The sequence below is a fragment of the Pleurodeles waltl genome, chromosome 9, assembly GCF_031143425.1.
Source record: "Pleurodeles waltl isolate 20211129_DDA chromosome 9, aPleWal1.hap1.20221129, whole genome shotgun sequence".
In the NCBI taxonomy this organism is placed as follows: Eukaryota; Metazoa; Chordata; class Amphibia; order Caudata; family Salamandridae; genus Pleurodeles; species Pleurodeles waltl.
Genome location: NC_090448.1, coordinates 645,933,558 through 645,949,490, shown reverse-complemented (window position 1 = coordinate 645,949,490; position 15,933 = coordinate 645,933,558). Strand labels below are relative to the sequence as shown.

General features: G+C 43.8%; 1 protein-coding gene across 1 annotated transcript in view; it reads left to right on the top strand.

The window, feature by feature from the left end:
• The window catches only part of LOC138259722 (mucin-2-like), a 256,782-nt gene that overhangs the window by 8,243 nt on the left and 232,606 nt on the right, over window positions 1-15,933 (top strand). Inside the window, exon 4 of the mRNA XM_069207617.1 lies at window positions 13,355-13,483. Coding sequence (XP_069063718.1) covers window positions 13,355-13,483 — 129 coding nt within the window. The remainder of the gene's footprint in view (window positions 1-13,354; window positions 13,484-15,933) is intronic.

Here is a 15,933-nt window from a genome sequence, read left to right as displayed (position 1 = left end):
AAATGGATATGCAAATTAGGCTAATTATAATTGGCTAAGTTAACCTACCTATAAGTCCCTAGAATATGGTAGGGCATGTAGGTTTAGGGACCACAGCATAGGTGGTGCACACCTAGGTGCACTGCTGAGGTGCCCAGTGTCATTTTAAAGGCAGGCCTGCCTTGCTGGCTGCTTTTAAATTAAAGTTATATGGAAATTCGACTTTGGAATTAAAAGTAGTTCCAAAGTCTTAAACTACCTTATTTTTACATATAAGTCACCCCTAAGGTGTGCCCTATGTGCCCCTAGGGCTGGGTGCCATGTAACTATAAGCAGGGACTTTATAAAAATAGATTTATAAACCCTGGTGAGGTAAAAACAGCCAAATTCGTTTTTCCCTCATTGAAGTAAATGGCCTTCATAGACTAGAATGGGGAGACTTTATTTTAAATTTTAAAGTCTCCTTAAATGTTGCATACCAAGAATTTGGTATCAAATTAATTGTTGTAATAAATCCCACAACTTTCAGTCGTTGGATTTAATATAACTTGTTCAGGTCAAGAGTTTTAGACTTTACCTAAAAAGTTGCCAATTTCAGCCCTGCATTGTTTTTTCTGCTGTGCTCTGATTGGCCAGCCTGCAGCAGCTTAGTCAAAGCTGCCTTGATGAGGTGTGAAGTGGCCTGGCTTCACACAAAGGAATGTGCTTGGGGGAGAGAATCTCCCCTCAGCAGATGGTGAGGCAGGAAGGGGGAGGGCTGCCAAACTGGTCTTCAAAGGCAGAGAAGGACATTTGGAGCAACCAGCAACACCCCACATCCTGCAACCCCAGACAACTAGGTGCCCCCTTGATTAGATTAGGAGAGGGCAGGAGAGGGGTGTGTTTATGATTTTTAGCCACACCAGTGGGTGGGCTCAGCCAGACGTAACCTCCAAAAATCAGATTCAGCCATGTTGGATTTTTAGAGAATGTTGCCTTTTGGGATGGATTTTTGCCACACTTCCCACGAAGTAGTCATCACAGGGGGACGACCCTGTACCTGATTGGAGAACCAGGACCCCCCTGCTTTTCACCCAGGAGCAAGGATAAAACTGGCAGACCTGCCCCCACACCTCAGATCCCTGCCAGATTTCAAGAAGAAAAGAACTAAAGGAGAAGAAGGACTGCCCTGCTGGACCCCTGGCCTGCACCTGGAACCTGCACTCAGAAGGACTGCACCAGCTGCACACTTGGGCTTCACCACAAGAAGGACTTTGCCTGGCTTCAACTGGTTCAAGGAGGGACTCCCTGTTTGCTACAGGTGAAAAATTGCTATCCAGAGTCCCCCTGCACCAACTCCTGAAAAGTGACCAGCTGACCACTGTCCAGTGGCCAAAAAGGAGTTTGCGCCAGGTGCATTCTGGGAGTTGAAGTCTGCACGCCCCAAGGACCATCACAGAACTTCTGGACCCTTGGGGTGAGCTGTTGACCCCAAAAGAACCTTAAAAGAACATCTGGGTGAAGCCCCAGAAGTTTGGAGAAGATTTGAGAATTTTTGTAAAAAAGCTCCAGAGAGGGACCGACCCGCCGCGGAAATTCTAGCCGGCTTGCCTCAACCGCGACCCGGCCTGACTTGGTGGTTCGTCCCGGTAAAGAAAAATCTCCGAAAAAGAGACTAAGTCCGAAGGTAAAAAGTTGACCGGGACCTCCCAGCCATCTTATCTGAGAAGGGCTCCACGGATGTCGGATCAAGATCCAGGTTTACCCCGGTCGAAGGATTTTCACCTCGAAAAAACGACTAAGTCCGAAGGTAAAAATCTCCACCGAGGAATCCAGCATCGCGTATCCGGACAAGGGCTCCAGGAGGTCGGATTCGACTGGCAGGTTCGTCCCGCTGAAGAAAATCTTCAAAATAAAGACTAAGTCAGAAGGTAACTTTTTAACCGAGGCCTCCCGCGACTTGTAGCCGAGCAGGGCTCCATCGCGGTCGGCCTGAAACTTTGACTTTGCCCCGGTCCTGGTGCAACCAGATGACCCGATTGGCGCTTTTTGTTTCTAAGCGCTAGAAAAATAATAATTCTTTAAAAATTCAAATCTCCGGTTCCCTTTATCCGATTTTATTCGTTTTTGTATCATTTTAAAGATACAAATATAAACTATTTTTATAAATTGGTTTTGGATTTTTAAACTGTTTCCTGTGTTTTATTTAATTACTGTTTTGTGATATTTGAATGCTTTACACACTGTCTCCTAAGTTAAGCCTTGACGCTCATTGCCAAGCTACCAAGGGTTGAGCTGGGATTAATTTACTGAGACCTAACTGTACCCAGGTGGAGCTTGGTGGCTTGTTGCTAGGTGTAGGTACCTACCTGCCCTTACCAATAACCCATTTTCCAACAATTATCCAGTCAAAGTAGAAAATTATGCACACATATTCATGTGTACGTTAGGTTGGTTCCACTACAAAGAAAGCAATGTTTTCATTAGCAACACAAAATAAGGCAGGGTTTGAATGTTTTGTCCCTAGTTTACCACCACTGTGAGAGGGCCCTCCTTCTGCTCCATTTTTATCTTTTCCTTCATGGTCAGGGTCTTATGGAAGCGTCATGGGAAATAAACTAAGTCATTTCATTCCCGGTTGAGAGGATCTTCACTTGTAACTAGTCCACAATCTGAGGCTATTTAGAAAATGTGAGAATTCTATAAGATCCACCAGCCTACGACATTGAGGTTGGGATATGAGCAGTTGTAAGTTCATGCGAACTGATACTTCAAGCATACAAGAAGTGACAGCGATAATCTGTGTCAAAATATCATCCATTTGCTGCTGTATTAAATTGTTATACTCTAGGCAAGCACAGACCGGTAATGACTAGTCGTGACTAAGCAAATTTGCCACAGTGGCAGAAGAACAAAGGATCTAAACTTGTGTGACATATCATGCAGAAGAAGTTTCTGCAACTCACTCTCTTATCCTGAAAAACCTGGAGTTGCCCATATCTATAAGATCCAAAAGTGTTTGTTGTTATTGGTGGGCCAAAAATCCATATGACCAAGGCCTTAAAATTGTGAAGTTTAGACATTCTGGGAAGAAATTCAATGTAGTTTAAGTTTAAGTCCCCTATTAGTGTCAACAGCAACTGATTGTGATCTCTCAAAGAATCTGGGTTAAGGTTGACTTTGCTCACTTGACTGCCACTTTACCCAGATCCCATGCTAGTCCCATTAAGTAGTGTTACTTGCTATGAAAATACATTTGGAGAACAGGTGATTTGAAAACTGTTTTATGAACCAAATAAAAGGTAGCAACTTACTTCCATGATTAAATACCATCTGCATGGAAGATATCTTTGGATGGAAATCCACATCAGTGAAGTATTCTCAATTGTGATTCATAATTAAACACCGTCTGCAAGAAGGATATCCTTGGAGGGAAATGCACATCAGTGAAGTAATCTCAATTGTGCTCCAAGAAAGACACACTTTTGCTAAGAACAACTTATTGTTCTGTTAATAGAAGGCTTCTCAGAAGCAGCTAAGGAGGATTTTGATTTGGATCCTTTACGAATACTTCAAAAGAGGGTCATATCACATTGTGCTATAAGTAAATTGATGTTGCACTCAAATAAGATTTATTATAGATTTCAGTAAGGACCTTGATGAAAAATCAATTACTAACAAAATAATTGTATTAAAATCATTCTACTGGGTATTACGTATGTTCTTCAAATCCACTCTGAGTCAGGATAACACAGATCTTGGCTCTATAAAAGTATCAATACAATTTGATTCATAATCCTTCCTCTTTGCTATTTGTGAGAAACTAGGGCTGATTGCAGAGGCCCCATAACTTTTTGCCCCCATTTTCCACTTTATGCTGGTGTTTTCCTGACTCTGATGGTGCCCTGGGTACTGCTAACCAGTCCCAGGGCCTGTGCTCTGTGTAAAATGGATATGCAAATTAGGCTAATTATAATTGGCTAAGTTAACCTACCTATAAGTCCCTAGTATATGGTGGGGCATGTAGGTTTAGGGACCACAGCATAGGTGGTGCACACCTAGGTGCATTGCTGAGGTGCCCAGTGTCATTTTAAAAGCAAGCCTGCCTTGCTGGCTGCTTTTAAATTAAAGTTATATGCAAATTCGACTTTGGAATTAAAGGTACTTCCAAAGTCTTAAACTACCTTATTTTTACATATAAGTCACCCCTAAGGTGTGCCCTATGTGCCCCTAGGGCTGGGTGCCATGTAACTATAAGCAGGGACTTTATAAAAATAGATTTATAAGCCCTGGTGAGGTAAAAACAGCCAAATTCGTTTTTCCCTCATTGAAGTAAATGGCCTTCATAGGCTAGAATGGGCAGACTTTATTTTAAATTTTAAAGTCTCCTTAAATGTTACATACCAAGAATTTGGTATCAAATTAATTGTTGTAATAAGTCCCACAACTTCCAGTTGTTGGATTTAATATAACTTGTTCAGGTAAAAAGTTTAGACTTTACCTAAAAAGTTGCCAATTTCAGCTCTGCATTGTTTTTGCTGCTGTGCTCTGATTGGCCAGCCTGCAGCAGCTTCTGCCAGGCTACCTTGATGAGGTGTGAAGTGGCCTGACTTCACACAAAGGAATGTGCTTGGGGGAGAGAAATCTCCCCTCAGCAGATGGTGAGGCAGGAAGGGGGAGGGCGGCCAAACTGGTCTTCAAAGGCAGAGAAGGACATTTGGAGCACCCAGCAACAGCCCCACATCCTGCAACCCCAGACAATTAGGTGCCCCCTTGATTAGATTAGGAGAGGGCAGGAGAGGGGTGTGTTTATGATTTTTAGCCACACCAGTGGGTGGGCTCAGCCAGATGTAACCTCCAAAAATCAGATTCATCCATGTTGGATTTTTAGAGACTGTTGCCTTCTGGGATGGATTTTTGCCACACTTCCCAGGAAGTGGTCATCACAGGGGGACGACCCTGTCCCTGATTGGAGAACCAGGGCCCCCCTGCTTTTCACCCAGGAGCAAGGATAAAACTGGCAGACCTGCACCCACACCTCAGATCCCCTCCAGAATTCAACAAGAAAGGAACTAAAGAAGAAGAAGGACTGCCCTGCTGGACCCCTGGCCTGCACCTGGACCCTGCACTCAGAAGGACTGCACCAGCTGCACACTTGGGCTTCACCACAAGAAGGACTTTGCCTGGCTTCAACTGGTTCAAGGAGGGACTCCCTGTTTGCTACAGGTGAAAAATTTCTAAACCAGAGTCCCCTGCACCAACTCCTGAAGAAAGCGACCAGCTGAGCACTGTCCAGTGGCCAAAAAGGAGTTTGCGCCAGGTGCATTCTGGGAGTTGAAGTCCGCACCCCCCAAGGACCATCACAGAACTTCTGGACCCTTGGGGTGAGCTGTGGACCCCAAAAGAACCTTAAAAGAACATCTGGGTGAAGCCCAAGAAGTTTGGAAAAGATTTGAGAATTTTTGGAAAAAAGCTCCAGAGAGGGACCGACCCGCCGCGGAAATTCTAGCTGGCTTGCCTCAACCGTGACCCGGCCTGACTTCGTGGTTCGTCCCGGTAAAGAAAAACATCCAAAAAAGAGACTAAGTCCGAACGTAAAAAGTTGACCGGGACCTCCCAGCCATCGTATCCGAGAAGGGCTCCATGGACGTCGGATCAAGATCCAGGTTTACCCCGGTCGAAGGATTTTCATCTCGAAAAAACGACTAAGTCCGAAGGTAAAAGTCTCCACCGAGGAAACCCACATCGCGTATCCGGACAAGGGCTCCAGGAGGTCGGATTCAACTGGCAGGTTCGTCCCGGTGAAGAAAAACTTCAAAATAAAGACTAAGTCAGAAGGTAACTTTTTAACCGAGGCCTCCCGCGACCTGTAGCCGAGCAGGGCTCCATCGCGGTCGGCCTGAAAGTTTGACTTTGCCCCGGTCCTGGTGCAACCAGATGACCCGATTGGCGCTTTTTGTTTCTAAGCGCTAGAAAATAATAATACTTTAAAAATTCATATCTCCGGTTCCCCTGAACCGATTTTAATCGTTTTTGTGTCATTTTAAAGATAAAAATATAAGCTATTTTTATAAATTGGTTTTGGATTTTTAAACTGTTTCCTGTGTTTTATTTAATTACTGTTTTGTGATATTTGAATGCTTTACACTTTGTCTCCTAAGTTAAGCCTTGACGCTCGATGCCAAGCTACCAAGGGTAGAGCTGGGATTAATTTACTGAGACCTAACTGTACTTATGTGGAGGGTTGTGGCTTGTTGCTAGGTGTAGGTACCTACCTGCCCTACCAATAACCCATTTTCCAACATAATTGGAAGCAGCGACGGGATCCTGTACTTGTGTTCAATATCACATTACAGTTTTAGGTAAAACAAATTAAAAATCCTTTAAATTGTCCTAGTGCAAACATTGTTTTTAATTTTTAATTTTATTTTTTTTTTATTAATTTGGATTAATTTCAATTATTGAATTTTTGTAATTTTTCTAAATTCTTGTTTCCAATTTTTGCAAAAAGTTTTTGTTGACACAAAACTAGGGAACCATGGAGCTTGATCTGGCTAGCCTACCCACACTGACAGTAGTCCAGCTTAGGGGGTTGTGTATTGAAAGAGGGTTGCCTGCATCCACTGATCTCAGGAAGAAAATCCTGATCACATCCCTGACAGCATGGGCTGAGGCCCAAGAGGTAGAGTCAGAAGAAGCTCCAGAGGAGGGAGAAAGAAGGGAGGATGCAAGCTCTAACCACTCAGGGGAGGGAAGGCATCTGAGCCCAAGTGAGGATGAGGAAGAACGGTCCTCAGTAAATACAGTCACTAGGGGCAGATCCAAAGCTAGTGGTGGGAAGGGGGTCCTTTCAGGAGGAGAGAACCTATCCATCAGAGAAAGAGAGCTGGAGGCCCAGCTAGCATACATAGCTTTGGAAGCAGAGAAGCTGGCCCTAGAAAAGAAAAAGTGGGCATACAAAGAGAAAAGAGATGGAAGCAGCGATAAAGAAGCTGAGGTGTCCATGGGTGGGGGAGTTTGCCCCAGGTTACCCAAGGGGGTAGTTCCTGCTTATGTAGAGGGGGATGACATAGATAAGTGGCTGGGGGCCTTTGAGAGGGCACTCCAAATGAGAAGGGTTAGGCCTCAATACTGGGGTTCCCTTTTGTGGGAGTTGGTCCCCAACTCAGGGAGGGATAGGCTTCTGACCTTAAGGGGGGAGGAGGCAGATTCATACCCTAGTATGAAGAGGTGCTTAGCCAAGAAGTTTGGTCTGACCCCAGAGCAATATAGAATGAAGTTCAGGGACACCCAGAAGGTCAGTACCCAGTCTTGGGTTGACTTTGTGGACATTTCACTAAAGGCACTAGAGGGCTGGATTATTGGTAACAAAGTAGATACTTATGAGGGGTTATACAATCTGATCATGAGAGAGCACATCTTGACCAATTGTACCCAAGAAAGGTTACGCCAGCATCTAGTGGACTCTAAGCAGACCAACCCTAGAGAGCTAGGGGAGGCAGCTGATGAGTGGTTGAGAACCAGGGTGGTTGTCAAGTCCCAGGGGGGAGACTCCAAGAAGGGGGGGACAGGTCCCCAAAAACCTAAGGAGGGAGGTGGTAAGCCCACCACAGAGACTCCCTCTGTACCCCAGAACCCTAAGAAGGAGGAGAGTAAATCCCACTCCCACTCTGACAAGCAGAGACAGGGAGACCCAGGGTTAAAAAGACTCTTGGACAGTAGGGCTTGCTTTGACTGTCAGCAGACAGGTCACTTCAGAGGAGATGCAGCCTGTCCAAGGAAGGTGGTTAGCACTGGGCTGTCCAGTGTAGCCATAGAGGAGGATTCCTCAGATGATGAAGTCCTCCTAGCATTGTGCTGGGAGACAGGACCAGATGGTAAGCTGGTGATCCCTGAGGGTGGGAGTAGGCACTTCCACCACATTCAAGTGAATGGGATCCCTACCACTGGCCTGAGGGACACCTGTGCCAGTCACACTATAGTGAGTGACCGGTTAGTGACGCCAGACATGTATGTCCCAGGAAAGACAAAGAAAGTCAGGATAGCCACAGGGGAGGTCACCTCCAAACCTGTAGCCATAGTGCCCCTAGAGAGGGAGGGTATCCTTGACTGGAGTAGGGTGGTAGTCAGTGCTGACCTCCCCCTAGATTGTATCCTGGGCAATGACCTCCCAGAGGTGAGTCTGGTCACAGATGGGGTGGTCGCCCAGGGCGCCCCCCCAACCCAAAGTCCTGGGGAGTCAGTCCCTACAGTTAGGAGACAGGGGTCCCCAAGAAAAGGAAAGAAGAAAAGGAAGGGTAGGCCACTCTTAAAGAGAGTTCCAGGGAGCCAAGGGCCTTCTGCCCCAGTAGGGGGGGAGCCCAGAGTTGGCACTGGAGAGGCCTCACCTGACCCCAAGGAAGTCCTGAGTAGTCAGGCAGCTGTCCAGATGCAAGGTGGTGCCCCTGCACTGACAGAAGGGAGAGTGGAAGGAGGGTGTCTGCCACAGGAGGTGGTAGCCCCCCACTCTAGACAGCAAGAGGGGTGCCAGGACCCCAAAGATGCCCCTAAAGCAGCTCAGCCACCTGTCAGTGGAGAGCTTAGGGTGTGGTTCTGGGTACTGACAGCTGTCAGTAGCCTCTGCTGGGTGCTAGCCTTCCTGGCAGCACTGTACTTGGCCTGGGAGGCAGACCCCAGGGCCAATAGCAAAGTAGGCCCCCTAACCCTATTGGTCATGGTGGGGTTGCTCAAGTGTTGGGTGACCTCTTTGGGTAAGCTAGGTGTTGCCCTAGCAAAGTTTGGAGTAGGGGAGGTGGGCACCTCACTACCCAAGTTGGCAGAGAGAAAGGAGGAAGACCCCCCTAGAGGAAAGTTTCAGTTTGAGTTGGGTCCTTTTACTGTTGGGATGGCTTCACTACCCATAGGGAGTGACCCTGACAGGAGGATATAAGGCAGAGTAGGCCCTGCAAAGGGACAGCCAGTTTTCTTCACTGTCTTCCTCGCCTAACAAGCCAGGAAGACTCTCCCAGGGTTGGGCTGAGTCTCCTGGGCGTGTGGGCTGGGGGGGGTTGTGTGAGAAAACAGGGCTGATTGCAGAGGCCCCATAACTTTTTGCCCCCATTTTCCTCTTTTTGCTGGTGTTTTCCTGACTTTGATGGTGCCCTGGGTACTGCTAACCAGTCCCAGGGCCTGTGCTCTGTGTAAAATGGATATGCAAATTAGGCTAATTATAATTGGCTAAGTTAACCTACCTATAAGTCCCTAGTATATGGTAGGGCATGTAGGTTTAGGGACCACAGCATAGGTGGTGCACACCTAGGTGCATTGCTGAGGTGCCCAGTGTCATTTTAAAAGCAAGCCTGCCTTGCTGGCTGCTTTTAAATTAAAGTTATATGCAAATTCGATTTTGGAATTAAAGGTACTTCCAAAGTCTTAAACTACCTTATTTTTACATATAGGTCACCCCTAAGGTGTGCCCTATGTGCCCCTAGGGCTGGGTGCCATGTAACCATAAGCAGGGACTTTATAAAAATAGATTTATAAGCCCTGGTGAGGTAAAAACAGCCAAATTCGTTTTTCCCTCATTGAAGTAAATGGCCTTCATAGGCTAGAATGGGCAGACTTTATTTTAAATTTTAAAGTCTCCTTAAATGTTACATACCAAGAATTTGGTATCAAATTAATTGTTGTAATAAGTCCCACAACTTCCAGTTGTTGGATTTAATATAACTTGTTCAGGTAAAAAGTTTAGACTTTACCTAAAAAGTTGCCAATTTCAGCTCTGCATTGTTTTTGCTGCTGTGCTCTGATTGGCCAGCCTGCAGCAGCTTCTGCCAGGCTACCTTGATGAGGTGTGAAGTGGCCTGACTTCACACAAAGGAATGTGCTTGGGGGAGAGAAATCTCCCCTCAGCAGATGGTGAGGCAGGAAGGGGGAGGGCGGCCAAACTGGTCTTCAAAGGCAGAGAAGGACATTTGGAGCACCCAGCAACAGCCCCACATCCTGCAACCCCAGACAATTAGGTGCCCCCTTGATTAGATTAGGAGAGGGCAGGAGAGGGGTGTGTTTATGATTTTTAGCCACACCAGTGGGTGGGCTCAGCCAGATGTAACCTCCAAAAATCAGATTCATCCATGTTGGATTTTTAGAGACTGTTGCCTTCTGGGATGGATTTTTGCCACACTTCCCAGGAAGTGGTCATCACAGGGGGACGACCCTGTCCCTGATTGGAGAACCAGGGCCCCCCTGCTTTTCACCCAGGAGCAAGGATAAAACTGGCAGACCTGCACCCACACCTCAGATCCCCTCCAGAATTCAACAAGAAAGGAACTAAAGAAGAAGAAGGACTGCCCTGCTGGACCCCTGGCCTGCACCTGGACCCTGCACTCAGAAGGACTGCACCAGCTGCACACTTGGGCTTCACCACAAGAAGGACTTTGCCTGGCTTCAACTGGTTCAAGGAGGGACTCCCTGTTTGCTACAGGTGAAAAATTGCTAAACCAGAGTCCCCTGCACCAACTCCTGAAGAAAGCGACCAGCTGAGCACTGTCCAGTGGCCAAAAAGGAGTTTGCACCTGGTGCATTCTGGGAGTTGAAGTCTGCACCCCCCAAGGACCATCACAGAACTTCTGGACCCTTGGGGTGAGCTGTGGACCCCAAAAGAACCTTAAAAGAACATCTGGGTGAAGCCCCAGAAGTTTGGAAAAGATTTGAGAATTTTTGGAAAAAAGCTCCAGAGAGGGACCGACCCGCCGCGGAAATTCTAGCCGGCTTGCCTCAACCGCGACCCGGCCTGACTTCGTGGTTCGTCCCGGTAAAGAAAAACATCCAAAAAAGAGACTAAGTCCGAACGTAAAAAGTTGACCGGGACCTCCCAGCCATCGTATCCGAGAAGGGCTCCATGGACGTCGGATCAAGATCCAGGTTTACCCCGGTCGAAGGATTTTCATCTCGAAAAAACGACTAAGTCCGAAGGTAAAAGTCTCCACCGAGGAAACCCACATCGCGTATCCGGACAAGGGCTCCAGGAGGTCGGATTCAACTGGCAGGTTCGTCCCGGTGAAGAAAAACTTCAAAATAAAGACTAAGTCAGAAGGTAACTTTTTAACCGAGGCCTCCCGCGACCTGTAGCCGAGCAGGGCTCCATCGGGGTCGGCCTGAAAGTTTGACTTTGCCCCGGTCCTGGTGCAACCAGATGACCCGATTGGCGCTTTTTGTTTCTAAGCGCTAGAAAATAATAATACTTTAAAAATTCATATCTCCGGTTCCCCTGAACCGATTTTAATCGTTTTTGTGTCATTTTAAAGATAAAAATATAAGCTATTTTTATAAATTGGTTTTGGATTTTTAAACTGTTTCCTGTGTTTTATTTAATTACTGTTTTGTGATATTTGAATGCTTTACACATTGTCTCCTAAGTTAAGCCTTGACGCTCGATGCCAAGCTACCAAGGGTAGAGCTGGGATTAATTTACTGAGACCTAACTGTACTTATGTGGAGGTTTGTGGCTTGTTGCTAGGTGTAGGTACCTACCTGCCCTACCAATAACCCATTTTCAAACACTATTCCAGCCAAGCTCTCGCAAATTGACCTTTGCTTTGACATCCATCTTGGAAGTGAATATAATAGATTTATTTCCTTTTCCAAATTGTTCAACTAGGTTTCAATATACTATTCCTTTCTCACTATTGAAATGTAGCATTTCCGGATTGAGTTGGCTAATTTGTGCTTAGTCTACTTCTTCAAACTGATCAGTTTGTCGTCTTTTCAAAGGTTTTCTTGTATCTGAGTGAACTTTCATAAACTGGCTTGAGCTTATCATCAGTCTGACGATCATCTTCATAGTGCTTGTTGCATGAATCACAATAGAAGGGAGTGTGCTCCAGATGTGCATTATTGCCTCTGTATTTGTCTGCTAGCCACACCTAATGTTTACACTAGGCAGTATTAGTGGCCAAAGGAGACTTAACGTACTTGTGGAAATACTCATCCAAAATATTGTGAAGATGTGTATATAGTGTGCACATGCCAGGCAGTAGTGTAAAACGCCTAAGGGACCACATCCTTCTAAATAAAAACAGAGTGTGGCAACATTTTAACCTGCCAGCATTCTAATGCATGTTCTTGCAGATGATGAGATCTGGGATAAACTTAAGATGTTCATCCATCTCTGTTTCCTCTTGCAAACACAATATTCAAATTGCAGTAGGACTTAGTAGTGGGAATATTACTGTAAGTTCATGTCTCCAATGGGTCTCTCTCGTGTTAGTTGAAAGGATTGTTTACCCTGGTAGAAGTCAGATGTAGTCAAGTGAATGCTTACTGCCCCTCTCAATTCTGACCAGGTTTTTATAATATGTGTAGTGATTTACCATTTGTATATATTTGTTTTCTCATCCTTTTGTGTTTCTATATGTTTTGCATTTTCTTTGCCTGCTGTGATTGATTTAGAAGTTTTTTTACCACTTGCTTTTTGGTCAGGAATGATTTCAGGACTATTTTCTTGCTACCATTCTCTGACTGCCTTTCGAAACATAATCATTTTCCTGTCTTAGCACTATATTTAGTTTGGTCTGGTGAAATACTGTGTGGTAAGTTTTCGTCCTTTCTGACTTTTAATCATTATTTAACTTAGAAATCACGATGAGTAGTTTTACTATTGATATTACAAGTATATGCCTACAATTGCCAAAATCAAGATCTTCCATGCCAGAAGTCACGGAGTTGAGGGAGTTAGTTTAAATATTATGCACCACTTGATTTCTTTTTCTCTATTTTCTGTTGCATCTTAAGAACTTTCCACTGCTCTTGCATCATTGAATGTTTGATAAGGGCAAAATCCCAATTTGTCCAGTTTCAAGATTTACCAGTCTATTCACTTGTCTCACACTGTCTGTGGATCAAAACAGCAGCAGGAGAAGAATCAAACAGCTAACATAGACAGAGGAGGAAAATACCTGCAACACAATAAAAATCCCTGGAGCAGGAGAAAATATTGTCATATTTCAATTCAGAAGGTCATAGTTTCAGGTATGCAGGGGTTGCAGAAAGAACAGTTATGATGCCATAAAAATATAGATTAACAGATCCATTCCTCTCTTGTGTCTTTGAACATTTGTTTAGAGGCAGCATTTCAGCCAATAGATGTCCAAAAATGACATAAGCTTTAATCTTCTGTCACTCAGCCTTTGAACTTCAAACACAGCAGTGATAGATAATAATGAAAACTCGGATGCTATATGGCTGTACTACAGCCAGTAGCTTCATGTAAGCAGATTTTTCAGTAGAGGCAGTTCCACAATGTGCTTAGTACATCATACAAAGTTTAAAGCTCAGAGTGTGAACTTATATTTTCTGGTCTTTATATATAGATTTGAAGTGTAACCTTTGTACATGAAGACTTTGCTCTTTCATTCAGGTGATGAAACAACTGCGACACATTCTACTAACATCTCTGCAGCACCAAGCATCACAGCCAGTCCTACAACTATGTTAACCATAATGTCTAATCAAACCACTCCTGCATATTCTACGGCCACCACTTCAGGTAATGCTTTGCTATCACATTGATGTATTTTTTTTTATATCACTCAAAATACACATACTCAGGGGTTCCACAACTGCTTAGTGCATTATTTTCAAAATCCATGTTTTCAAGTCTGCATTTCACATTGGCATCCTATTCAAGGAAAGGAGTCCTGAAGATAATTACATATTTAAAAGTATTTATGTTGCACCTTTAAAGGTGAAACAATGGAAGTCATCTATCTTTGCAACTATTACAATTATATAATATGAGAAAAGCACAGAATGCACAGATTTGCATTCTCAAATCTTGCCTACAGGAGGATTATTCTCTACCATGGGGACAGCATGACTCTCATATTTCAGTTTAAAGCTTATATGTTAGTTTGTTTTTTAGACAACAGTAATGTAATTGCAGCGTTTGCTGAAGTGAATTATTATTACAGAGCCAACCATATTTTATAAGATTTTACTTCACATTGCATTGTCCAGTCAAAGTAGAAAATTATGCACACATATTCATGTGTACGTTAGGTTGGTTCCGCTACAAATAAAGCAATGTTTTCATTAGCAACACAAAATAAGGCAGGGTTTGAATGTTTTGTCCCTAGTTTACCACCACTGTGAGAGGGCCCTCCTTCTGCTCCATTTTTATCCTTTCCTTCATGGTCAGTGTCTTATGGAAGTGTCATTGGAAATAAACTAAGTCATTTCATTCCCTGTTGAGAGGATTTTCACTTGTAACTAGTCCACAATCCGAGGCTATTTAGAAAATGTGAGAATTCTATAAGATCCACTAGCCTACGGCATTGAGGTTGGGATATGAGCAGTGGCAAGTTAATGGGAACTGATACTTTAAGCATACAAGAAGTGACAGCGATAATCTGTGTCAAAATATCATCCTTTTGCTGCTGTATTAAATTGTTATACTCTAGGCAAGCACAGACTGGTAATGACTAGTCGTGACTAAGCAAATTTGCCACAGTGGCAGAAGAACAAAGGATCTAAACTTGTGTGACATATCATGCAGAAGAAGTTTCTGCAACTCACTCTCTTATCCTGAAAAACCCGGAGTTGCCCATATCTATAAGATCCAAAAGTGTTTGTTGTTATTGGTGGGCCAAAAATCCATATGACCAAGGCCTTAAAATTGTGAAGTTTAGACATTCTGGGAAGAAATTCAATGTAGTTTAAGTTTAAGTCCCCTATTAGTGTCAACAGCAACTGATTGTGATCTCTCAAAGAATCTGGGTTAAGGTTGACTTTCCTCACTTCGACTGCCACTTTACCCAGATCCCATGCTAGTCCCATTAAGTGGTGTTACTTGCTATGAAAATACATTTGGAGAACAGGTGATTTGAAAACTGTTTTATGAACCAAATAAAAGGTAGCAACTTACTTCCATGATTAAATACCATCTGCATGGAAGATATCTTTGGATGGAAATCCACATCAGTGAAGTATTCTCAATTGTGATTCATAATTAAACACCGTCTGCAAGAAGGATATCCTTGGAGGGAAATGCACATCAGTGAAGTAATCTCAATTGTGCTCCAAGAAAGACACACTTTTGCTAAGAACAACTTATTGTTCTGTTAATGGAAGGCTTCTCAGAAGCAGCTAAGGAGGATTTTGATTTGGATCATTTACGAATACTTCAAAAGAAGGTCATATCACATTGTGCTATAAGTAAATTGATGTTGCACGCAAATAAGATTTATTATAGATTTCAGTAAGGACCTTGATGAAAAATCAATTACTAACAAAATAATCGTATTAAAATCATTCTACTGGGTGTTACGTATGTTCTTCAAATCCACTCTGAGTCAGGATAACACAGATCTTGGCTCTATAAAAGTATCAATACAATTTGATTCATAATCCTTCCTCTTTGCTATTCCAGCCAAGCTCTCGCAAATTGACCTTGGCTTTGACATCCATCTTGGAAGTGAATATAATAGATTTATTTCCATTTCCAAATTGTTCAACTAGTTTTCAATATACTATTCCTTTCTCACTATTGAAATGTAGCATTTCCTGATTAAGTTGGCTAATTTGTGCTGAGTCTGCTTCTTCAAACTGATCAGTTTGTCGTCTTTTCAAAGGTTTTCTTGTATCTGAGTGAACTTTCATAAACTGGCTTGAGCTTGTCATCAGTCTGACGATCATCTTCATAGTGCTTGTTGCATGAATCACAATAGAAGGGAGTGTGCTCCAGATGTGCATTATTGCCTCTACATTTTTTTACTAGCCACACCTAATGTTTACACTAGGCGGTATTAGTGGCCAAAGGAGACTTAACGTACTTGTGGTAATACTCATCCAAAATATTGTCAAGATGTGTATATAGTGTGCGCATGCCAGGCAGTATTGTAAAATGCCTAAGGGACCACATCCTTCTAAATAAAAACAGAGTGTGGCAACATTGCAACCTGCCAGCATTCTAATGCATGTTCTTGCAGATGGTGAGAT